A 27,103-nucleotide genomic window follows, 5' to 3' on the forward strand; every position below is an offset into this window, starting at 1 on the left:
CTTGGGCCAAGAAACACAAGCAATGGACATTAGACTGGTGGAAATCTGTCCTTTGGTCTGATGAGTCCAAATGTAAGATTTGTGCTTCCAACTGCTGTGTCTTTTTGAGACGCAGAGTAGGTGAACGGATGATCTCCACATGTGTGGTTCCCACCGTGAAGCATGGAGGAGGAGGTGTGATGATGTGGGGGTGCTTTGCTGGTGACACTGTCTGTGATTTATTTAGAATTCAAGGCACACTTAACCAGCATGGCTACCACAGCATTCTGCAGCGAAACACGCCATCGTATCTGGTTTGGGCTTAGTGGGACTATCATTTGTTTTTCAACAGGACAATGGCCCAATTGAGATGGTTTGGGATGAGTCGGGCCTCAGAGTTGGTCACGGGTGCACCACAGCCACGCTCAAGGTCCTAAACGATATCATAACCGCCATCGATAAAAGACAGTACTGTGCAGCCGTCGTCATCGACCTGGCCAAGGCTTTCGACTCTGTCAATCACCGTACTCTTATCGGCAGACTCAACAGCCTTGGTTTCTCTAATGACTGCCTCACCTGGCTCACCAACTACTTCTCAGACAGAGTTCATTATGTCAAATCAGAGGGCCTGTTGTCTGGACCTCTGGCAGTCTATATGGGGGTGCCACAGGGTGCAATTCTCGGGTCGACTCTCTTCTCTGTATACATCAATGATGTCGCTCTTGCTGCTGGTGAGTCTCTGATCCACCTCTAAGCAGACGACACCATTCTGTATACTTCTGGCCCTTCTTTGGACACTGTGTTAACAACCCTCCATACGAGCTTCAACGCCATAAACCACTCCTTCCGTGGCCTACAACGGCTCTTAAACGCTAGTTAAACTAAATGCATGCTCTTCAACCGATCGCTGCCCGCACCTGCCCGCCCGACTAGCATCACTACTCTGGACGGTTCTGACTTAGAATATGTGGACAACTATAAATACCGCAGTGTCTGGTTAGACTGTAAACTCTCCTTCCAGACTCACATTAAACATCTCCAATCCAAAGTTAAATCTAGAATCGGCTTCCTATTTCGCAACAAATCCTCCTTCACTCATGCTGCCAAACATACCCTCGTAAAACTGACTATCCTGCCGATCCTTGACTTCAGCGATGTCATTTACAAACTAGCCTCCAACACTCTACTCAGCAAACTGGATGCAGTCTATCACAGTGCCATCCGTTTTGTCACCAAAGCCCCATACACCACCCACCACTGCAACCTGTATGCTCTCATTGGCTGGCTCTCGCTACATATTTGTTGCCAAACCCACTGGCTCCATGTCATCTATAAGTCTATGCTAGGTAAAGCTCCGCCTTATCTCAGCTCACTGGTCACCATAGCAACACCCACCCATAGCACGTGCTCCAGCAGGTATATTTCACTGGTCATCCCCAAAGCCAACTCCTCCTTTGGCCGCCTTTCCTTCCAGTTCTCTGCTGCCAATGACCAATCTCCCTCTCTAACTTCAGCTGTCAGAGCAGCTTACCAATCACTGTACCTGTACACAGCCCATCTGTAAATAGCCCATCCAACCAACTACCTACCCCATCCCCATATTTTTTCCCCCTGCTCTTTGCACCCCAGTATTTCTACTTGCACATCCTCATCTGCACATCTATCACTCCAGTGTTAATGCTAAATTGTAATTATTTTGCCACTATGGCCTATTTATTGCCTTACCTCCTTACTTCATTTGCACACACTGTATATAGAATTTCTATTGTGTTATTGACTGTGCGTTTGTTTATGCCATGTGTAAGTCTGCGTTGTTTTTGTCACACTGCTTTGCAGTTGTAAATGAGAAATTGTTCTCAACTGGCCTACCTGGTTAATAAAGGTGAAATAAAAAAGAAATAAATAGAGTGAAGAAAAGCAGCCAACAAGTGCTCAGCATATGTGGGAACTCCTTCAAGACTGTTGGAAAAGCATTCCAGGTGAAGCTGTTTGAGAGAAGGATGGCTTCTTTGAAGAATCTGGCGCAGAGCTCTAAGGCACTGCATCTCAGTGATAGAGGCTTCACTACAGACCCTGGTTCGATCCCGGGCTGTATCACAACCAGGCCGTGATAGGGCTGCGCACAATTGTCTCAGCATCATTCGGGTTAGGGGAGGGGATTTGGCTGGTGTAGGCCGTCATTGTAAATAAGAATTTGTTCTTAACTGACTTGCCTACTTAAATAAAGTTTAAAAAAACATTTTTAACACTTTTTTGGGTTAATACATGATTCCATATGTGTCATTTCATAGTTTTGAAGTCTTCATTATTATTCTACAATGTGGAAATAGTAAAAAAATAAAGGAAAACCCTTGAATTAGGTGTGTCCAAACTTTTGAAGCATACTGAATATATATATATATAACTAATAACAGACTATTGCATTTTATTCTATATAGCTGGTTGCAGGCTTCTTGTCATAAGAGACAATGTCACAGCTCTAAGCGCTTGTTGAGTAAATACTAATAAAGGCAGTTCCTTTGCTAAACCTGGACTTCCTGACTTATTTGTGCAGTATTGGGAATATTCTACACAATGTATACACTCACTGGCCAGTTTATTAGGTACACCATCCTATTGTATACACTCACTGGCCAGTTTATTAGGTACACCATCCTATTGTATACACTCACTTGGCCAGTTTATTAGGTACACCATCCTATTGTATATAATATTCTACAGATTGTATACACTCACTGGCCAGTTTATTAGGTACACCATCCTATTGTATACACTCACTTGGCCAGTTTATTAGGTACACCATCCTATTGTATACACTCACTGGCCAGTTTATTAGGTACACCATCCTATTGTATATAATATTCTACAGATTGTATACACTCACTGGCCAGTTTATTAGGTACACCATCCTATTGTATACACTCACTTGGCCAGTTTATTAGGTACACCATCCTATTGTATACACTCACTGGCCAGTTTATTAGGTACACCATCCTATTGTATATAATATTCTACAGAATGTATACACTCACTGGCCAGTTTATTAGGTACACCATCCTATTGTATACACTCACTTGGCCAGTTTATTAGGTACACCATCCTATTGTATATAATATTCTACAGATTGTATACACTCACTGGCCAGTTTATTAGGTACACCATCCTATTGTATATAATATTCTACAGATTGTATACACTCACTGGCCAGTTTATTAGGTACACCATCCTATTGTATATAATATTCTACAGATTGTATACACTCACTTGGCCAGTTTATTAGGTACATCATCCTATTGTATACACTCACTGGCCAGTTTATTAGGTACATCATCCCACTGTGTTCCATCCACTCTACTTGAACAAATATGGTGGATGCCATGGCACCATAAATCATGCCTCATAGATGGTAGATGAGACGCTTTGCTAAAACAAAAATGTATCTTTTATAAATAACTCCAAAATATATAAATATTATCCGTGTGGGCCCAACATGCCCACCAGTCAAAGCCAATACAACAGCGCTCCCTGGTGGCTAACAGTCTTTACTGAGTAATGTGTTTGTTTTGTAGAATAATAGGGTTTTGGTATTTGACATGTGAATCTTTAACTCAGGGCTAATTTGTAAGAGACCATGATCTTAACATAATTACTTGTCAAATAATAGTAACTGGGGAATAAATATTCTCTCTAAATATATAGAATCAATTAATAAAGTCAACATGGCTTTGTTTTGTCACAAATGACTGCCTACTTCTAATATATTGTAATTTACTGGAGGCACGCATAACAAAACCAAAGAATGCTGCAGGATTCTCCGGATGTAGAAATTATATTTTCACATTTTTATTTTCACTGATCTCCTTGACATGATTTAAGAACATACCGTAATACACAGATATTGAAGCATGGAGGGAGAGGAGGGATGAGGGGGGACAACAAAACAAAATCCATACGAAATGGTGTCTACTCATCAAGCACAACCAAATCTACAGTCATGTCTAGATGGGATACAGCTTGTCAAATTGAAGTCCAAAGTAATTTAACCTAATTCTCCCAACCTGCTACGAAAACTACATTTTGATAAAAGCTGTATCCCTTCTAGACTAGGGGTTCTCATTCGTTCCTGCCTCCTCCCCTCCCGGGTGCACGTTTTGGGCTTTTTGCCCTAACGCTACACAAACGATTACAAATAACCAACTCGTCATCATCAATCTTTGATGATTTGAATCGGCTGTGTAGCGTTAGGGCAAAAACGTGCACCCGGGAGGGGAGGAGGCAGAATGAGAACCCCTAGTCTAGACAATCACCACTTCCTCCTTGATTCTTCTCTTGTTGTTTTTAAATAGGTTCATAAAAATACAATCTTTTAAATGGGGCTCTAAGCAAGCAGACGGGTTCGATTACAAGAGGATCTATAACAGGGCTTTCCAACCCTGTTCCTGGAGAGATACCCCTCCTGTAGGTTTTAACTCCAACCCTGTTCCTGGAGAGATACCATCCTGGAGGTTTTAACTCCAACCCTGTTCCTGGAGAGATACCCCTCCTGTAGGTTTTAACTCCAACCCTGTTCCTGGAGAGATACCCCTCCTGTAGGTTTTAACTCCAACCCTGTTCCTGGAGAGATACCCTCCTGTAGGTTTTAACTCCAACCCTGTTCCTGGAGAGATACCCCTCCTGTAGGTTTTAACTCCAACCCTGTTCCTGGAGAGATACCATCCTGTAGGTTTTAACTCCAACCCTGTTCCTTTTGATTCAGCTGATCAACCAGCTAATTATTAACATCAGGTGGACTAGATTAGGGTTGGAGCGAAAACCTACAAGACAGTAGCACTCCAGGAACAGGGTTGAAGAACCCCCATAGAGGATAGATAGAGGACTCATCTTTGTATCGGTGCCATGATAGCGTGGGCAGCGCCATTTTGAAGTAGTACATTTTCTTCTTCACGATTGGTTGATTCCTCCTGATGACCCGGTCGGACTCCAACTTAATTTAATTAATTTAATTGACTACATTAAAATGGTAGAAGTCCTCAATGGCGCTGTCCATGTTAACGGCCTTTTTGGCCACTAGAGGCCTCTATCATTCTCTATGGAGAACCTTGATCTAGATGAGATGGGGCAGGTTCATAGAGGTCAGACTCCGAGGTCATGGGTTAAAGGTCAAGGTCAGAGGGTTCAGAGAAGGGTGGGATTTCTCCAAACATAAAAAAATGGCACACAGACTTTACGTAACTAACTTGACGTCGTGTCATAGTTACCACTGGGCTACTTTTCACCATAGCATCTGTTATGACACAACCTGGTGGGAATCAAAAGACATGTCTCTCATGGGCACCAAATTACACACATAATCAACCACATGATCAACCACATCGAAAAGAAAAACCAAATCATATTTTTCATCGTAAGTTTAAGTTTCACAAGTCTTCCTTCAGCTTGTGTGCTTTCGGTGCTGTAGTGCTTCTCTGTTGGAAACTGAACAAGGTTTAGAGGAAGGGGAGAGGGAGGGAGGGAGGAGAGGAGGGAGAGAGAGAGGAGGGAGGGAGGGAGGGATAGAGAGGAAGGAGAGAGAGAGGGAGGGATAGAGGAGGGAGAGGGGAGGAGAGAGAGGGCGGGATAGAGGAAGGAGAAGAGTGGTGAGGAGAGAGAGGGCGGGATAGAGGAAGGAGAAGAGTGGTGAGGAGAGAGGGAAAAAGGCGAGGAAAGAAGAGGTGGAGGTGAAACAGGATCTGTTACTATGGAGACGTGAAGTATCAGGGTCTGTTACCATGGAGACGTGAGGTGGAGGTGTATCAGGATCTGTCACCATGGAGACATGAGGTGGAGGTGTATCGGAGTCCGTTACCATGGAGACCTTGAGGTGAAGATGTATCAGGGGTCCGTTACCATGGAGACGTGCGTTGGAGGTGTATCAGGGGTCCGTTACCATGGAGACGTGAGGTGAAGATGTATCAGGGGTCCGTTACCATGGCTGCATCTGATAACACCCGCCATGTGGGTTACGTCAGCATATCTTGTCCTGTGATTGGTTTAAAAACCTGGTAGGAATCAAAGAGATGCCTCTCATGGGCACCAACCCATATTCCATAACAGGCCCCGTACGTACCCACCTACTCAAATACAGACATCTACCCATCTGGGAACATATTCACTCTCATCAACATAACTTTGAGATCATCACACTACCATCACCACACTACCAGTCTCAGCCCTCAGGGTCATATTCATTAGTTCAAAACGTAGCAACAACAAAAAAACATTTTGCGATAGAAAACGAAAAAACGTCAGGTAGTCCCTGTCCGTTTGTCAGTTTTCTTCCGTTAGGTGAACATGACCCTGAATAGTAGTAGGCCCACTAAACCAGGAGGAGAGGAAGAGGAGGGAGCAGAGCAGGAGAAGAGAAGGAGAAAAGGAGGGAGGAGAGGAGGAGAAGAGAATAGGCAGGAGGGAGGAGAGAAGGAGAAGAAGAAGAGGAGGGAGGAGAGGAGGAGAAGTGAAGGAGAAGAGGAGGGAGAAGAAGAAGAGGAGGGAGGAGAAGAGGAGGGAGGAGAGGAGGAGAAGTGAAGGAGAAGAGGAGGGAGGAGAAGAAGAGGAGGGAGGAGAGAGAGAATAGGCGGGAGGGAGGAGAGGAGGAGAGAGAGGAGAAGAGGAGGGAGGAGAGGAGGAGGGAGGAGAGGAGGAGAAGAAGAAGAGGAGGGAGGAGAGGGAGAGGAGAAGAGGAGGAGGAGAGAAGGAGAAGAGGAGGAGAAGAAGAAGAGGAGGGAGGAGAGGAGAGGAGGAGGGAGGAGAGGAGGAGGAGAGAAGGAGAAGAGGAGGGAGGAGAAGAGGCGGGAGGGAGGAGAAGCGGAGAGGACCCTCTTCTGTCTCGGCACTCAGGAATGTCGGTGTGCCTTTTTCAGTTTTTTAAATTTAATTTTAAAGTGTTTTTTTTTATATATTTCCATTATGTTCCTTTGTTTGGTTGTTATGGTAACCCCCCCCCCCCCACCCCACCCAGCCAGCCGTCAGAGACACAATGCCTGCCATCCTGCTGGGCTAGTGGGGTGAGGTGAGCAGGGTAGCTGGACTGAGAGCTGTCTAGGTTCTCGAGGTCTGGAGCCAAACACAGTGTGGCCTGCCGGTTCTGTAGGTTGAGCTCAGCCTGGGGCTGGCTGGCTGAGGCTAAGGGTCGCTTGAGTGTAGCTGAAACTGTGGCCCCAGGGCTGGACCAGGAAGCTTTTGGTTTGTAACTGTGTCACCAGGGCTGAACCAAGAAGCTAGGAGTCTGTAGCTGTGGCCCCAGGGCTGGACCAGGAAGCTAGGGGTCTGTAACACTGTGGCCCCATGGCTGGACCAGGAAGCTAGGGGTCTGTAACTGTGGCCCCAGGGCTGGACCAGGAAGCTAGGGGTCTGTAACTGTGGCACCAGGGCTGAACCAAGAAGCTAGGAGTCTGTAGCTATGGCCCCAGGGCTGGACCAGGAAGCTAGGGGTCTGTAGCTGTGGCCCCAGGGCTGGACCAGGAAGCTTGGGGTCTGTAACTGTGGCCCCAGGGCTGGACCAGGAAGCTAGGGGTCTGTAGCTATGGCCCCAGGGCTGAACCAGGAAGCTAGGGGTCTGTAACTGTGGCCCTAGGGCTGAGATTAGGGGCCATGCCGTCATCTGTTAGCAGGGTAGTAGCTGGGGTCCAGGTAGTTATATCCAGGGGTCTGAGCCAGACTGTAGTCCATGTCTAGGAAGGTCTCATGGTGATGGACAGGCTCCAGATGGTGGCTGGGCGCGTGGCTCTCTGTCTTGTACAGGCTGGAGGAGGTAAACACAGGAGAAATACAGGTTAATAAATGGCCAATGGAAAAAGGATTCCACATACACCTTATACAGTTGGGGCCAAATATATTGACACCATTGTACTTCTCTTAAATAATTCCCTATTTCTTCAATAGAAAGTTGGTCACCACACCTTGATAACGGTTTTTTAGATATTTCAGAACCCATTTTATTTATTTTTGTAAACTCTATTTTTCTAAATTAAAATTGTAAACTTAAGACAAATGGTATGGACAAATGGTAGTGTCACCCCAGAGCTAATACTTGGTCAAGGCAACTGCAGACAAATGATTCTTGTATCCAGCAATGAGCTTTGCTGCACTTTTCTTCTGGAAATTTGTCCCATTCTTCAGCAGCAAACAGCTCTAATTCGTCCAACGTTTGAAGGGTGACCTCCACCAACTGCTGTTGTCAGATCTTGTCATAAGTTATGAATCTTCGCTGGCCACACCAGAACAGTCCATCAACTCTTCTTAATCATTCTCTGTTCAACCCAGGGTACAAAAACTGTGTCTCTTGTTGAAGGTTGTGGGTCTTCCAGTAGGACAACACCCTCAAACACATAAACTCATCAACAAAAAAATAAACGTACCTTTTTTCAGGACCCTGTCTTTCAAAGATAATTCATAAAAAATCTAAATAACTTCACAGATCTTCATTGTAAAGGGTTTAAACACGGTTTCCCCATGCTTGTTCAATGAACCATAAACAATTAATGAACATGCACCTGTGGAACGGTCGTTAAGACACTAACAGCTTACAGACGGTAGGCAATTAAGGTTACAATTATAAAAACGTAGGACACTAAAAAGACCTTTCTACTGACTCTGAAAAACACCAAAAGATGCTCAGGGTCCCTGCTCATCTGCGTGAACGTGCCTTAGGCATGCTGCAAGGAGGCATGAGGACTGCAGATGTGGCCAGGGCAATAAATTGCAATGTCCGTACTGTGAGACGCCGAAGACAGTGCTACAGGGAGACAGGACGGACAGCTGATCGTCCTCGCGGTGGCAGACCACGTGTAACAACACCTGCACAGGATCGGTACATCCGAACATCACACCTGCGGGACAGGTACAGGATGGCAACAACAGCTACCCGAGTTACACCAGGAACGCACAATCCCTCCATCAGCGCTCAGACTGTCCGCAATAGGCCGAGAGAGGCTGGACTGAGGGCTTGTAGGCCTGTTGTAAGGCAGGTCCTCACCAGACATCATCGGCAACAACGTCGCCTACGGGCACAAACACACCGTCGCTGGACCAGACACTATAACACATTTCTTGTACCGTGGTAGGGGGGAAAAAACAGAGGAAATATGGGTTAATACACAGCAAGGAAACAGTTAAAACAGAGATGTACTGCATACGCAACAAGGCTGCTATGCCGGTGTAGGAAGCTATGAAGGGGAAGTATTGTCTTCCACAGGCTGGAGGTGGGGACAGGGTTCAGACATGTTAATTACGGCAATTGATTAAAAAGAAAAGGGGGTTTGTTTGCACATGCATCAATGAACTAACTCAAAAAATTTGAAAATAAACTCCTCCTGTATTTTAGCGGCATTTTTACTGGTATAAACTGGTATTATTGTATTGTGCCACACATTGTATTTTACGTGCGTTTCCCCCAAAAAAGTTTTAACACGTTTCAAGCATACTGAACAGAGCCCAGCCAAATACAATGACACACGCATCAATGCAGGCAAGGTATATAATGGGAGTTAAAACCTTCCTGTTTTAAGTCCATTTAAAATCATTAGCCTACTGAACCCCCAGCCGGGCTGGACTCACCAGTCGGAGCACAAGTCCACAGCGTTGTCTGAGGGACAGTCCTGACAATGCCATCGCAATCCCTGGATAGGCTCCACACCACACACGTCACACTGCAGAGAGAAACATTAGCAAGTCTCAGATGAAAGATTTTTTTAAAAGATACCACATTACACTCTGGAGAGAGAGTTAGTTAGCTACCACACACATTACACTCTGGAGAGAGAGTTAGCTAGCTACCCCACACATTACACTAAGGAGAGAGTTAGCTAGCTACCACACACATTACACTCTGGAGAGAGAGTTAGCTAGCTACCCCACACATTACACTAAGGAGAGAGTTAGCTAGCTACCACACACATTACACTCTGGAGAGAGAGTTAGCTAGCTACCCCACACATTACACTAAGGAGAGAGTTAGCTAGCTACCACACACATTACACTCTGGAGAGAGAGTTAGCTAGCTACCACACACATTACACTAAGGAGAGAGTTAGCTAGCTACCACACACATTACACTAAGGAGAGAGTTAGCTAGCTACCACACACATTACACTAAGGAGAGAGTTAGCTAGCTACCACACACATTACACTAAGGAGAGAGTTAGCTAGCTACCACACACATTACACTCTGGAGAGAGAGTTAGCTAGCTACCACACACATTACACTAAGGAGAGAGTTAGCTAGCTACCACACACATTACACTCTGGAGAGAGTTAGCTAGCTTCCCCACACATTACACTCTGGAGAGAGAGTTAGCTAGCTACCCCACACATTACACTAAGGAGAGAGAGTTAGCTAGCTACCACACACATTACACTAAGGAGAGAGTTAGCTAGCTACCACACACATTACACTAAGGAGAGAGAGTTAGCTAGCTACCACACACATTACACTAAGGAGAGAGTTAGCTAGCTACCACACACATTACACTAAGGAGAGAGTTAGCTAGCTACCACACACATTACAGCTAAGGAGAGAGTTAGCTAGCTACCCCACACATTACACTAAGGAGAGAGTTAGCTAGCTACCACACACATTACACTAAGGAGAGAGTTAGCTAGCTACCACACACATTACACTAAGGAGAGAGTTAGCTAGCTACCACACACATTACACTAAGGAGAGAGTTAGCTAGCTACCCCACACATTACACTAAGGAGAGAGTTAGCTAGCTACCACACACATTACACTAAGGAGAGAGTTAGCTAGCTACCACACACATTACACTCTGGAGAGAGAGTTAGCTAGCTACCACACACATTACACTAAGGAGAGAGTTAGCTAGCTACCACACACATTACACTAAGGAGAGAGTTAGCTAGCTACCACACACATTACACTAAGGAGAGAGTTAGCTAGCTACCACACACATTACACTAAGGAGAGAGTTAGCTAGCTACCACACACATTACACTAAGGAGAGAGTTAGCTAGCTACCACACACATTACACTAAGGAGAGAGTTAGCTAGCTACCCCACACATTACACTAAGGAGAGAGTTAGCTAGCTACCCCACACATTACACTAAGGAGAGAGTTAGCTAGCTACCACACACATTACACTAAGGAGAGAGTTAGCTAGCTACCCCACACATTACACTAAGGAGAGAGTTAGCTAGCTACCACACACATTACACTAAGGAGAGAGTTAGCTAGCTACCACACACATTACACTAAGGAGAGAGTTAGCTAGCTACCCCACACATTACACTCTGGAGAGAGAGTTAGCTAGCTACCCCACACATTACACTAAGGACGAGAGTCTAGCTAGCTACCCCACACATTACACTAAGGAGAGAGTTAGCTAGCTACCACACACATGGTACACTAAGGAGAGAGTTAGCTAGCTACCCACACACATTACACTAAGGAGAGAGTTAGCTAGCTACCACACACATTACACTAAGGAGAGAGTTAGCTAGCTACCACACACATTACACTAAGGAGAGAGTTAGCTAGCTACCCCACACATTACACTAAGGAGAGAGTTAGCTAGCTACCACACACATTACACTAAGGAGAGAGTTAGCTAGCTACCCCACACATTCACACTAAGGAGAGAGTTAGCTAGCTACCACACACATTACACTAAGGAGAGAGCGTTAGCTAGCTACCCCACACATTACACTAAGGAGAGAGTTAGCTAGCTACCACACACATTACACTAAGGAGAGAGTTAGCTAGCTACCCCACACATTACACTAAGGAGAGAGTTAGCTAGCTACCCCACACATTACACTAAGGAGAGAGTTAGCTACCCCACACATTACACTAAGGACAGAGAGTTAGCTAGCTACCCCACACATTACACTAAGGAGAGAGTTAGCTACCCCACACATTACACTAAGGAGAGAGTTAGCTACCCCACTCATTACACTAAGGAGAGAGAGTTAGCTAGCTACCCCACACATTACACTAAGGAGAGAGTTAGCTACCCCACACATTACACTAAGGAGAGAGTTAGCTAGCTACCCCACACATTACACTAAGGAGAGAGTTAGCTACCCCACACATTACACTAAGGAGAGAGTTAGCTAGCTACCCCACACATTACACTAAGGAGAGCGTTAGCTACCCCACACATTACACTAAGGAGAGAGTTAGCTAGCTACCCCACACATTACACTAAGGAGAGAGTTAGCTACCCCACACATTACACTAAGGAGAGAGTTAGCTAGCTACCCCACACATTACACTAAGGAGAGAGTTAGCTACCCCACACATTACACTAAGGAGAGAGTTAGCTACCCCACACATTACACTAAGGAGAGAGTTAGCTAGCTACCCCACACATTACACTAAGGAGAGAGTTAGCTACCCCACACATTACACTAAGGAGAGAGTTAGCTACCCCACACATTACACTAAGGAGAGAGAGTTAGCTAGCTACCCCACACATTACACTAAGGAGAGAGTTAGCTAGCTACCCCACACATTACACTAAGGAGAGAGTTAGCTACCCCACACATTACACTAAGGACAGAGAGTTAGCTAGCTACCCCACACATTACACTAAGGAGAGAGTTAGCTACCCCACACATTACACTAAGGAGAGAGTTAGCTACCCCACTCATTACACTAAGGAGAGAGAGTTAGCTAGCTACCCCACACATTACACTAAGGAGAGAGTTAGCTACCCCACACATTACACTAAGGAGAGAGTTAGCTAGCTACCCCACACATTACACTAAGGAGAGAGTTAGCTACCCCACACATTACACTAAGGAGAGAGTTAGCTAGCTACCCCACACATTACACTAAGGAGAGAGTTAGCTACCCCACACATTACACTAAGGAGAGAGTTAGCTAGCTACCCCACACATTACACTAAGGAGAGAGTTAGCTACCCCACACATTACACTAAGGAGAGAGTTAGCTAGCTACCCCACACATTACACTAAGGAGAGCGTTAGCTACCCCACACATTACACTAAGGAGAGAGTTAGCTAGCTACCCCACACATTACACTAAGGAGAGAGTTAGCTAGCTACCCCACACATTACACTAAGGAGAGAGTTAGCTAGCTACCCCACACATTACACTAAGGAGAGAGTTAGCTAGCTACCCCACACATTACACTAAGGAGAGAGAGTTACACTAAGGACAGAGTTACACTAAGGACACAGACAGACAGAGACAGTAGAGAAAGACAGTTAGTTTCAGGTAACTGCTAAAATAAAGGAAACATCAACATCGAATGTCTTGACAGGGCGTTGGGTCACCACCAGAACAGCTTCAGTGGACCTCGGTATAGATTCACCGAGTGTCTGGAACTCTATTGGACGGTTGTGACACCATTCTGCCATGGAGATATTCCTTCATTTGGTGTTTTGTTGATACTGGTGAAAAAAACGCTGTCTCAGGCGCCACTCCAGAATCTCCCATAAGTGTTCAGTTGGGTTGAGACCTGGGGTCTGAGACGGCCGTGGCTTATGGTTTACATGGTTATCATGCTCATCAAACCATTCAGTGACCACTGGTGCCCCTGTGGGCGGGGGGGACGGGGGACGGGGGGACGGGGCGTTGTCCTCCTAGAAGAGACCACTCCCGTCTGAAATAGAACTGCTTCACCATAAGGTCGAAGGTGATCCCTCGGAACGGCTGTGTATTTACTGGCGTTTACCTTGCCGTCTAAGGGGTGGAGTGGACCTGAACCACGACAGAGCCGCCAGGATCCTCCTTTACTCTGGCAGGTACGTGTACATTCCAGCGGACAGTGGAGACGCGCGGGTAGATAATCAGTAGATATAGCTTGAAGCCCGTATGAAAGCTGATTAACAACCTCCTTGTATCCATGGTGATGTGTGTACCTTGTATCCACGGTGGTGTGTGTACCTTGTATCCACGGTGGTGTGTGTACCTTGTATCCACGGTGATGTGTGTACCTTGTATCCACGGTGATGTGTGTACCTTGTATCCACGGTGGTGTATGTACCTTGTATCCACGGTGGTGTATGTACCTTGTATCCATGGTGATGTGTGTACCTTGTATCCACGGTGGTGTGTGTACCTTGTATCCACGGTGATGTGTGTACCTTGTATCCACGGTGGTGTGTGTACCTTGTATCCACGGTGGTGTATGTACCTTGTATCCATGGTGATGTGTGTACCTTGTATCCACGGTGGTGTGTGTACCTTGTATCCATGGTGATGTGTGTACCTTGTATCCACGGTGGTGTGTGTACCTTGTATCCACGGTGGTGTGTGTACCTTGTATCCATGGTGGTGTGTGTACCTTGTATCCATGGTGATGTGTGTACCTTGTATCCATGGTGATGTGTGTACCTTGTATCCATGGTGCAGGGCCATGCTACTCTCAGCCTGGATCTCCTGCAGTTTGTGTTTCTTCATCCTCTTCATCCTCTTCAGCTCCAGAAGCTCCTTGTACTCCGGCAGGTGTCTCAACACCACAGGTACACCCTCCTCATCCTGGACACACACACACACACACAGAAAGTATCATAGACTAACATTTACAGTGAGGTTTCTAAAGAACATGCAGACCCTGTAACCGATAAATCTGACTCCTTGTAGTGACATTCCTTTACCACTAGAAAGACAGGGCCTCATTCTGACAGTCTAATAAATACATGTGACATATGCTTTCGCAAAAATAATCATGTGGTTGTGTTTTATGAAGGTCTTAGGTACTACTAGACTACGCATAGTTTTTATCTTCTTCAATAGCATTTATGACTTTACGTTACTGTGGGCTATACGTAAAAACGATGAAAACACGAAAAGACAAACCATTCAAGTGTTTAATACATGTTATCGGTGTACCAAGTTATCTAGCGTAATAAACTAAGTTTGAGCCTATTCCTGGAAACATTGAACTGTAGTTTACTGTAGTTTACATCCATTTTAATTTCTAGTGGTAGCTAACAAGCTCCCTCACGACGCCAGGACAGCGGAGTCAATCACCACCTTCCGGAGACACCTGAAACCCCACCTCTTTAAGGAATACCTGGGATAGGATAAAGTAATCCTTCTAACCCCCCCCCCTCCCCCTCCTAAAGATATAGATGCACTATTGTAAAGTGGTTGTTCCACTGGATATCATAAGGTGAATGCACCAATTTGTAAGTCGCTGTGGATAAGAGCGTCTGCTAAATGACGTAAATGTAAAATGAGTGTCTTTGTTACGACTATGAAACGGAGAGCGTATGTGTTGGAATGCGGTAACGGCTTCTTTCTATAACGACAAAAATTAACAACAAAAATTAAATAAATGACCACCAAGGTGAACGGTCAGCAAGACGCGGTCAAAATGATGAAAACATCAGTAGCCTAAACATCATGACAGGTGCCAAGTGTGCTTGATAAATAGTGAAAATAAGCACAAAATAAATAATGGCGTTATAAAAGGAATGTAAGCGTCGATATTACAGCAGTCCAAAAAAATTGTCAATTATTTATACATCAGATACCATGGAGATATTGTCTTGTTTCCAGGCAGTGCGTTCTCGTTTCTTTATCATCAAAACGGAGGTAACACATGTCCCATACATGTCAAAACGGAGGTAACACAAGGAGAAAGTTGTCCCATACATGTCAAAACGGAGGTAACACATGGAGAATGTTGTCCCATACATGTCAAAACGGAGGTAACACAAGGAGAAAGTTGTCCCATACATGTCAAAACGGAGGTAACACATGGAGAAAGTTGTCCCATACATGTCAAAACGGAGGTAACACATGGAGAAAGTTGTCCCATACATGTCTGACCAGAAGCTCTCCATACACACGCTCTTTCCCAGAATGCTCCACGGACATACAGGATTGAAATGAATGCTTCCAACTTGCGCGTCTCAGTCCCAGTAGAGTCCCTGATTCCAGACAGTGTCTCCTTGCGCGTCTCAGCCCCAGGATCTGATCCCAGGCAGTGCCATCCCTTCCTCTCTTCTGTCTCACCATTTCATTTGGTAGTGCTCAGTGCGCACCGTTCTGGCTTTTTTGCCCTTAGGCCTCGTCGGTTCTTAGGCCTCGGCGGCGTCGGTTCTTAGGCCTCGGCGGTTCTTAGGCCTCGGCCTCGTCGGTTCTTAGGCCTCGGCCTCGTCGGTTCTTAGGCCTCGGCGGTTCTTAGGCCTCGGCCTCGTCGGTTCTTAGGCCTCGGCGGCGTCGGTTCTTAGGCCTCGGCGGTTCTTAGGCCTCGGCGGCGTCGGTTCTTAGGCCTCGGCGGTTCTTAGGCCTCGGCGGTTCAGGCTGAGGCTCAGAATCAGAAGAATGATCAGAGATGTCATGATTCTTTTCATCCATCTGAGATGTTTTCATTCAGCATGTGTATCCATTCCTCTTGGTCCCTCCTGCCATTGTAAATGCCACACGCTCCCACTGTGTACTCCAAGCAGGCCAGAGTAGACCGATAAAACTGCTTGGATTCGGTGGACTGATAGAGGATACATACCATGTAGAGATTAAAATTACAATGGATCAGTACAATAGAATGACCCTGTTCTTCATTCACAAATCAGTGTTTATATAATTATGTATCGTTCACTTCCCCTCCTCATCAACTCACCCATTCTCCCCCTTTCTACCATCATCCTTTACTTCATCTGTTGTTATATGTTTTGGTATAGTTTCAGTTCAGTTTCGGTATAGTTTAAATTCAGTTTAATTTCAGTTTAGGTTCAGTTTCGGCATACTTTAGGTTCACTTTCGGTATAGTTTAGGTTCAGTTTAGGTTCAGTTTCGGTTCAGTTTCGGTTCAGTTTCGGTTCAGTTTCGGTTCAGTTTAGGTTCACTTTCGGTATAGTTTAGGTTCAGTTTCGGTTCAGTTTCGGTTCAGTTTAGGTTCAGTTTCGGTTCAGTTTCGGTTCAGTTTCGGTTCAGTTTCGGTTCAGTTTCGGTTCAGTTTCGGTTCAGTTTCGGTTCAGTTTCGGTTCAGTTTCGGTTCAGTTTCGGTTCAGTTTCGGTTCAGTTTAGGGGTGATTATCAACACAGCACCTTCCACTGTCGAGAGAAGGAACGGAGCAGGTCTTCCTGAAACTGATTATAACTCCAGCTGTGTTTGAGATATTAAGATTCTAACAACAGTGTGTTATATAGACTGATTTAGACAGCGTGTTATATAGACTGGTTCAGGACAGTGTGTTATATAGACTGGTTCAGGACAGTGTGTTATATAGACTGATTCAGACAGTGTGTTATATAGACTGGTGTGTTATATAGACTGGTTCAGGACAGTGTGTTATATAGACTGATTCAGACAGCGTGTTATATAGACTGGTTCAGACAGCGTGTTATATAGACTGGTTCAGACAGCGTGTTATATAGACTGGTTCAGGACAGTGTGTTATATAGACTGATTCAGACAGCGTGTTATATAGACTGGTTCAGACAGCGTGTTATATAGACTGGTTCAGGACAGTGTGTTATATAGACTGATTTAGACAGTGTGTTATATAGACTGATTTAGACAGTGTGTTATATAGACTGATTCAGACAGTGTGTTATATAGACTGGTTCAGGACAGTGTGTTATATAGACTGATTTAGACAGTGTGTTATATAGACTGATTCAGACAGTGTGTTATATAGACTGATTCAGACAGTGTGTTATATAGACTGGTGTGTTATATAGACTGATTCAGGACAGTGTGTCATATAGACTGATTTAGACAGTGTGTTATATAGACTGGTTCAGGACAGTGTGTTATATAGACTGATTTAGACAGTGTGTTATATAGACTGATTCAGACAGTGTGTTATATAGACTGATTCAGACAGTGTGTTATATAGACTGATTTAGGACAGTGTGTTATATAGACGTGCGTGTGTTATATAGACTGATTTAGGACAGTGTGTTATATAGACTGATTCAGACAGTGTGTTATATAGACTGGTTCAGGACAGTGTGTTATATAGACTGATTCAGACAGTGTGTTATATAGACTGATTTAGGACAGTGTGTTATATAGACTGGTGTGTTATATAGACTGATTCAGACAGCGTGTTATATAGACTGATTTAGACAGTGTGTTATATAGACTGATTTAGACAGTGTGTTATCTAAACTGGTGTGTCATATAGACTGATTTAGACAGTGTGTTATATAGACTGGTTCAGGACAGTGTGTTATATAGACTGGTTTGGGACAGTGTGTTATATAGACTGATTCAGACAGTGTGTTATATAGACTGGTTTAAACAGTGCGTTATATAGACTGATTTAGACAGTGTGTTATATAGACTGTTTCAGGACAGTGTGTTATATAGACTGATTTAGACAGTGTGTTATATAGACAGTGTGTTATATAGACTGGTTCAGGACAGTGTGTTATATAGACTGATTTAGACAGTGTGTTATATAGACAGTGTGTTATATAGACTGGTTCAGGACAGTGTGTTATATAGACTGATTTAGACAGTGTGTTATATAGACTGGTGTGTTATATAGACTGGTTTAGACAGTGTGTTATATAGACTCGTGTGTTATATAGACTGGTTCAGGACAGTGTGTTATATAGACTGGTTTAGACAGTGTGTTATATAGACTGATTCAGACAGTGTGTTATATAGACTGATTCAGACAGTGTGTCATATAGACTGATTCAGACAGTGTGTCATATAGACTGATTCAGACAGTGTGTTATATAAACTGATTCAGACAGTGTGTTATATAGACTGATTCAGACAGTGTGTTATATAAACTGGTTTGGGACAGTGTGTTATATAGACTGATTCAGACAGTGTGTTATATAGACTGATTCAGGACAGTGTGTTTTATAGACTGATTCAGACAGTGTGTCATATAGACTGATTCAGACAGTGTGTTATATAGACTGATTTAGGACAGTGTGTTATATAGACTGGTTCAGGACAGTGTGTTATATAGACTGATTCAGACAGTGTGTTATATAGACTGGTTTAAACAGTGCGTTATATAGACTGATTTAGACAGTGTGTTATATAGACTGTTTCAGGACAGTGTGTTAACTCTGCTCTGCTCGCTGGTGTTAACTCTGCTCTGCTCGCTGGTGTTAACTCTGCTCTGCCTGCGCTGGTGTTAACTCTGCTCTGCTCGCTGGTGTTAACCGCTCTGCTCTGCTCGCTGGTGTTAACTCTGCTCTGCTCGCTGGTGTTAACTCTGCTCTGCCTGCGCTGGTGTTAACTCTGCTCTGCTCGCTGGTGTTAACCGCTCTGCTCTGCTCGCTGGTGTTAACTCTGCTCTGCTCGCTGGTGTTAACTCTGCTCTGCTCGCTGGTGTTAACTCTGCTCTGCTCGCTGGTGTTAACTCTGCTCTGCTCTGCTCGCTGGTGTTAACTCTGCTCTGCTCTGCTCGCTGGTGTTAACTCTGCTCTGCTCGCTGGTGTTAACTCTGCTCTGCTGCTGGCTCGCTGCGTGTTTCACTGCTGCTCTGGTTGCTTCGCTGGTGTTTACTCTGCTTGCTTCACTGGTGTTTACTCTGCTCTGGTTGCTTGCTGGTGTTTACTCTGCTTGCTTCACTGGTGTTAACTCTGCTCTGCTTGCTGGTGTTAACTCTGCTTCACAGGGTGTATATCTGAGCTTTACTGCTGACGCACTTGGACAGCACATGTCTGTGTCTCTCAGCAGGGAACAGCGACTATTCGTTTCTTAAAGGTTGCACACACATGAGAGAGAGAGAGAGAGAGAGAGAGAAATGTCAGTACTAGCATCTTGAGAGGGAGGGAGGGAACGAGAGACAGATGAGGGGGAGAGAGGGAGGGAGCGAGAGAGAGATGAGAGGGAGAGAGAGGGAGGGAAGGAGCGAGAGACAGATGAGAGGGAGAGAGAGGGAGGGAAGGAGCGAGAGACAGATGAGAGGGAGAGAGAGGGAGGGAGCGACAGACAGATGAGAGGGAGAGAGAGGGAGGAGCGACAGACAGATGAGAGGGAGAGAGAGGGAGGGAGGGAGGGAGCGAGAGACAGATGAGAGGGAGGGAGGGAGGGAGGGAGGGAGGGAGGGAGGGAGGGAGGGAGGGAGGGACAGATGAGAGGGAGAGAGAGGGAGGGAGGGAGAGGGAGAGAGAGGGAGGGAGGGAACGAGAGACAGATGAGGGGGAGAGAGGGAGGGAGCGAGAGGGAAGGAGCGAGAGACAGATGAGAGGGAGAGAGAGGGAGGGAGGGAGAGAGAGGGAGGGAAGGAGCGAGAGACAGATGAGAGGGAGAGAGAGGGAGGGAGGGAGCGACAGACAGATGAGAGGGAGAGAGAGGGAGGGAGGGAGCGAGAGACAGATGAGAGGGAGAGAGAGGGAGGGAGGGAGCGAGAGACAGATGAGAGGGAGAGAGAGGGAGGGAGGGAGCGAGAGACAGAGGAGAGGGAGCGAGAGGGAGGGAGGGAAGGGAGCGAGGGACAGATGAGAGGGAGCGAGCGAGAGACAGAGGAGAGGGAGCGGGAGGGAGGGAGGGAGGGAGGGAGGGAGCGAGAGAAAGATGAGAGGGAGGGAGGGAGATGGAGAGGACAGATGAGGCTGCGGAGTAGAGACGTAGTGAGTGGTCAGCGTGAAGAGTCAGTGCTGTCGGAGTAGAGACGTCAGCGTGTGGTCAGCGTGTGGTCAGTGTGTGGTCAGTGTGTCGTAGTGTGTGGTCAGTGTGTCGTAGTGTGTGGTCAGTGTGTCGTAGCGTGTGGTCAGCGTGTGGTCAGTGTGTGGTCAGTGTGTGGTCAGTGTGTCGTAGTGTGTGGTCAGCGTGTCGTAGTGTGTGGTCAGCATGTGGTCAGTGAGTGGTCAGCGTGTGGTCAGTGTGTCGTACTGTGTGGTCAGTGTGTGGTCAGTGTGTCATAGTGTGTGGTCAGTGTGTCGTAGCGTGTGGTCAGCGTGTGGTCAGTGTGTGGTCAGTGTGTCGTAGTGTGTGGTCAGTGTGTCGTAGTGTGTGGTCAGCGTGTGGTCAGTGAGTGGTCAGCGTGTGGTCAGTGAGTCGTACCGTGTGGTCAGTGAGTCGTAGCGTGTGGTCAGTGAGTCGTACCGTGTGGTCAGTGTGTCGTACCGTGTGGTCAGTGTGTGTCGTACAACATTATCAACAGCATCGTCAACAACAACAGCATCACCAACAATATTATCAACAACAGCATTATCAACAGCATCGTCAACAACAACATCGTCAACAACAACAGCATCGCCAACAATATTATCAACAACAACATTATCAACAACATCGTCAACAACAACATCGTCAACAACAACATTGTCAACAGCATCGTCAACAACAACAGCATCACCAACAATATTATCAACAACATCGTCAACAACATCGTCAACAACAACAGCATCGTCAACAACAACAGCATCGTCAACAACAACAACATCGTCAACAACAACAGCATCGTCAACAACAACAGCATCGTCAACAACAACAGCATCGTCAACAACAACAACATCGTCAACAACAACAACATCGTCAACAACAGATTGCTTCTTGTTCCTGTTTTACTTCATTATTGAACTAAACACAGTTGGTGTGAATCCCCCCCCCCCCCAGACACCAACTGCCCGGCAGCCAGAGAGGGTAAACCCTGACCAGGGGTCTTCAAACCTCTCTGTAATGAGGCAGACTTAGACTGGTCTCGTCACCATGTTTTAAAAATGCATTTCATTAACTTATTATCGACAATGCTTCAACTGCTTCAATAGGGGGGGGGGGGGTGTCGCTGACCTTAATAGTTTGCTAGCGAGATGGTTGCTCCGGTTTAAGCCAGGTGTGGTGAGTTACATAATTAATGTGTAGTTCAACCATGTCCCCCCCCCCCCCCCCCGAGTCGTAGTTGTAATCCATGTAACTCTCGTCTTTTAAAGTAAAGTGGACGTGACTAAATATGGTCATTTAAAACTAATGAACGCAATTAACTGAAATCTTGTTTTCCATAGTGTTACGTCATCTAATTATTAACAAAGTGGTTAATTGGTTAATTGGTTAATTGGTGCGGGAGCGTTTGAGGAACGAAGGTCCATTTCTCTAAACTCATGGTTGAGCATCATTTGACATTGTCCTTCCATAGCAATTTGAGATTTGAGGTGTCCTGTATGCTTTCGGGCAGTTGATTGAACCTGTCCTGGTAGACTCTCTTTAGTCCCAGTAAAAGGGAAATGTTAGGCTGCGTATACAACTGGAAAAAAGGGGGTAATCCCTAGTTAAGCTGTTTAGCGTTTAGGCTGTAGTTTTAGCTGCAGTAGAAACCCTACTGAGAGGCCGAGCTATAGACTCGCTGTCATCTGTAATTATTTGTACGTTTTACATTTACATTTACTTTCATATCCTGAACGTTGCTGCTATGGACAATTGTTTGAGACAAGCCGTGTATCTTGAGATCCTGCATCATATTGTGTCTGTATAATATCCTCCCTTGGCTAATCTGAGTCCTCTATTCTACTCTCCTAATTTCCCACCTATCTCCTCCCTTGGCTAATCTGAGTCCTCTATTCTACTCTCCTCGTTCCCACCCAGCCCCTCCCTTGGCTAATCTGGGTCTTCTCCCTCCTCGGGGAAATGTCTGGGGAGAGGAGAGGTTTGAGAACCACTAAGGGAGGGGGTACCTAGATACCTTTTTGCTGTAGATAGACATGTTAGGGGACCTCCCAGGAACAGAGATTCCTGCTTTAGTCAGCTTGATGAAGTACTTCTGAACGCGGCTGGCCACCTGCGCGCGCGCGCGCGCACGCACGCACGCACGCACGCACGCACGCACGCACGCACGCACGACACACACACACACACACACACACACACACACACACACACACACACACACACACACACACACACACACACACACACACACACACACACAGAGAGAGAGAGAGAACAAACTTTTAGCTCAAAGATAGATAGTACATTGTTGTACGTGTGTGGTGTGGTGTGTGTGTGTGTGTGTGTGTGTGACCTGTTTAGCGGTCCTGTTGCCCAGGGCGTCAGCTATCTTCTGCCAGCGTTTCGACTCCACCTCCTCAGGAGAGAACTTCAGCAGCAGATGCTCCAACTTTCTCTACACAGAAACAACTCATTTAGGATGTTTATTAATAACTTTCTACACAGAAACAACTCATTTAGGATGTTTATTAATAACTTTCTACACAGAAACAACTCATTTAGGATGTTCATTAATAACTTTCTACACAGAAACAACTCATTTAGGATGTTCAATAATAACTTTCTACACAGAAACAACTCATTTAGGATGTTCAATAATAACTTTCTCTACACAGAAACAACTCATTTAGGATGTTCAATAATAACTTTCTCTACACAGAAACAACTCATTTAGGATGTTCAATAATAACTTTCTACACAGAAACAACTCATTTAGGATGTTCAATAATAACTTTCTCTACACAGAAACAACTCATTTAGGATGTTCAATAATAACTTTCTCTACACAGAAACAACTCATTTAGGATGTTCAATAATAACTTTCTCTACACAGAAACAACTCATTTAGGATGTTCAATAATAACTTTCTCTACACAGAAACAACTCATTTAGGATGTTCAATAATAACTTTCTACACAGAAACAACTCATTTAGGATGTTCAATAATAACTTTCTACACAGAAACAACTCATTTAGGATGTTCAATAATAACTTTCTACACAGAAACAACTCATTTAGGATGTTCAATAATAACTTTCTACACAGAAACAACTCATTTAGGAAGCTCACTAATAACAAAAAAAAATAAAGAAAACACTTTAAAGAGAGGAGATCTCAGATCTGTATGATATTGTTGTACACTCTTGGCTGAGACAACTAGGAGTTTTAAAATTAGTCGAAATGTATTTATTAATTATTTGTAAAACATTTTATTTTTTTTAAATGTCCCATCAGTACCTGTTCCTCCGTGGTCCACAGCTGGTTGAAGGTGTCGGGTTTACTCTGGTGACACAGCCGCCCTCGGATCCTCTGGGGACAGACAGACATGGTTAAGACCGCGGAAGGACACCTAATATTGTGCAGAAGTTGAACATGTCTATACACTGAGCGCACAAAACATTATGAACACCCGCTCTTTCCATGACACAGACTGACCTGGTGAATCCAGGTGAAATCTATGATCCCTTATTGATGTCACTTGTTAAATCCACTTGGAAATCGGTGTAGATGAAGGGGGGAGGAGACGGGTTAAAGAAGGATTTTTAAGCCTTGAGACAATTGAGATATGGATCGTGTCAGGCACACCGGTTTGAGTGTGTCAAGAACTGCAACGCTGCTGGGTTTTTCACGCACAACAGTTTCCAGTGTGAGTCAAGAATGGTCCTCCACCCAAAGGACATCCAGCCAACTGGACACAACTGTGGAAAGCACTGGAGTCAACATGGGCCAGCATCCCTGTGGAACGCTGTCGACACCTTGTGGTGTCTCGTCGAACTGAGGAAGTTCTGAGGGGAAAAGGGGCGTCCTTAATGTTTGGTATACTCAGTGTATACTATGAATATAATTTGTTTTACTGAATACTTTTCTACTTTTTATTAGCAAAAGTCATGACAGATTGCAAGTTAACATTTTCACTGTGTACACTTTTCTTTATCGCGTGCATATGACATATAAAACTTAGATTTCAAGAGCGCCTTGGTTTTTAAAGATTAGTAATAAACCCTCAAATCAAAAAGTCTGCACCCCTCTGACTGACCGGTGAACACGTCAAGTCAAATTAATATCGTGTTTGAAAGACAAAGCATGTCAAGTCGACTGTGAATAAATACTTTCTGTCTATGAGAATCCGTCTGGCTAATTAATGTATTTTCTTACTAGTTCTGACTCTGCTACTTTGATGAAAGTTTGACTGACTACGGTGCGTTCAGCCTTATTCTAAAATGTATCTTTCCCCCTCATCAATCTACACACAATACCCCATAATGACAAAGCAAAAACAGGATTTTAGAAATGTTTGCAAATGTATAAAAAAATTAAACCTAAATATCTCATTTACATAAGTATTCAGACCTTTTACTCAATACTTTGTTAAAGCACCTTTGACAGTGATTACAGCCTTGAGTCTTCTTGGGTATGACGCTACAAGCTTGGCACACCTGTATTTGGGGAGTTTCTCTCATTCTTCTCTGCAGATCCTCTTAAGCTCTGTCAGGTTGGATGGGGAGCGTCGCTGCACAGTTATTTTCAGGTCTCTCCAGAGATGTTTGATCGGGTTCAAGTCCGGGCTCTGGCCGGGCCACTCAAGAACATTCAGAGACTTGTCCCGAAGCCACTCCTGTGTTGTCTTGGCTGTGTGCTTAGGGTCGTTGTCCTGTTGGAAGGTGAACCTTCACCCCAGTCTGAGGTCCTGAGTGCTCTGGAACAGGTTTTCATCAAGGATCTTGCTGTACTTCGCTTCGTTCATCTTTCCCTCAATCCCGACTAGACTCCCAGTCCCTGCCGCTGAAAAACATCCCCACAGCATGATGCTGCCACCACCATGCTTCACCGTAGGGATGGTGCCAGGTTTCCTCCAGACGTGACGCTTGGCATTCAGGCCAAAGAGTTCAATCACGGTTTCATCAGACCAGAGAATCTGGTTCTCATGGTGTAAGAGTCCTTTAGGTACCTTTTGGCAAACTCCAAGCGAGTTGTCATGTGCTGCAGAGATGGTTGTCCTTCTGGAAGGTTCTCCCATCTCCACAGAGGAACTCTGGAGCTCTGTCAGAGTGAACATCGGGTTCTTGGTCACCTCCCTGACCAAGGCCCTTCTCCCCCGATTGCTCAGTTTGGCCGGGCGGCCAGCTGTAGGAAGAGTCTTGGTGGTTCCAAACTTCTTCCATTTAAGAATGATGGAGGCCACTGTGTTCTTGGGGAACTTCAATGCTGCCTAATTTTTGGGATATCTTTCCCAGACCTGTGCCTCGACACAATCCTGTCTCGGAGCTCTACGGACAATTCCTTCAACCTCATGGCTTGGTTTTTGCTCTGACATGCACTGTCAACTGTGGGACCTTACTGGCAGTAAATCTCAGTAAGACAAAAATAACGGTGATCCAAAAACGGCCCAGTAGCCAGGACGACAAATACAAATTCCATCTAGATACCGTTGCCCTAGAGCACACCATAAACTATACATACCTCGGCCTAAACATCAGCGCCACAGGTAACTTCCACAAAGCTGTGAACGAGCTGAGAGACAAGGCAAGAAGGGCATTCTATGCCATCAAAAGGAACATAAAATTCAACATACCAATTAGGATCTGGCTAAAAACACTTGAATCAGTTATAGAACCCATTGCCATTCATGGTTGTGAGGTCTGGGGTCCGCTCACCTAACAAGAATTCACATAATGGGACAAACACCAAATTGAGACTCTGCATGCAGAATTCTGCAAAAATATCTTCTGTGTACCTCGGCAAGACGGAGCTGCTCTTCCTCCCGGGGAAGGACTGCCGTTCCATGATCTCGCCATCACGGTTGACAACTCCCTTGTGTCCTCCTCCCAGAGTGCTAAGAACCTTGGCGTGACCCTGGATAACACCCTGTCGTTCTCCACTAACATCAAGTCGGTGACCCGATCCTGTAGGTTCATGCTCTACAACATTCGCAGAGTACGACCCTGCCTCACACAGGAAGCGGCGCAGGTCCTAATCCAGGCACTTGTCATCTCCCGTCTGGATTACTGCAACTCGCTGTTGGCTGGGCTCCCTGCCTGTGCCATTAAACCCCTACAACTCATCCAGAACGCCGCAGCCCGTCTGGTGTTCAACCTTCCCAAGTTCTCTCACGTCACCCTGCTCCTCCGCTCTCTCCACTGGCTTCCAGTTGAAGCTCGCATCCGCTACAAGACCATGGTGCTTCCCTACGGAGCTGTGAGGGGAACGGCACCTCCATACCTTCAGGCTCTGATCAGGCCCTACACCCAAACAAGGGCACTGCGTTCATCCACCTCTGGCCTGCTCGCCTCCCTACCTCTGAGGAAGCACAGTTCCCGCTCAGCCCAGTCAAAACTGTTCGCTGCTCTGGCACCCCAATGGTGGAACAAGCTCCCTCACGACGCCAGGACAGCGGAGTCAATCACCACCTTCCGGAGACACCTGAAACCCCACCTCTTTAAGGAATACCTGGGATAGGATAAAGTAATCCTTCTAACCCCCCCTTAAAAGATTTAGATGCAC

General features: G+C 45.5%; 1 protein-coding gene across 2 annotated transcripts in view; it reads right to left on the reverse strand.

Moving 5' to 3' along the window:
* Positions 1 to 5,570: 5,570 nt before the first annotated feature.
* Positions 5,571 to 27,103, reverse strand: part of LOC106596422 (uncharacterized) — a 44,410-nt gene continuing 22,877 nt past the window's right edge. For both annotated transcript variants that reach the window (XM_082973177.1, XM_082973178.1), the window contains exons 6-11: positions 23,840 to 23,911; positions 22,896 to 22,997; positions 22,557 to 22,652; positions 14,341 to 14,484; positions 9,574 to 9,665; positions 5,571 to 7,759 (exon numbers count right to left, since the gene is read on the reverse strand). In XM_082973177.1, coding sequence (XP_082829303.1) covers positions 7,615 to 7,759; positions 9,574 to 9,665; positions 14,341 to 14,484; positions 22,557 to 22,652; positions 22,896 to 22,997; positions 23,840 to 23,911 — 651 coding nt within the window. In that variant the 3' untranslated portion in view covers positions 5,571 to 7,614. The remainder of the gene's footprint in view (positions 7,760 to 9,573; positions 9,666 to 14,340; positions 14,485 to 22,556; positions 22,653 to 22,895; positions 22,998 to 23,839; positions 23,912 to 27,103) is intronic.

Source organism: Salmo salar, chromosome 03 (assembly GCF_965601325.2).
Source record: "Salmo salar chromosome 03, fSalSal1, whole genome shotgun sequence".
NCBI lineage: Eukaryota > Metazoa > Chordata > Actinopteri > Salmoniformes > Salmonidae > Salmo > Salmo salar.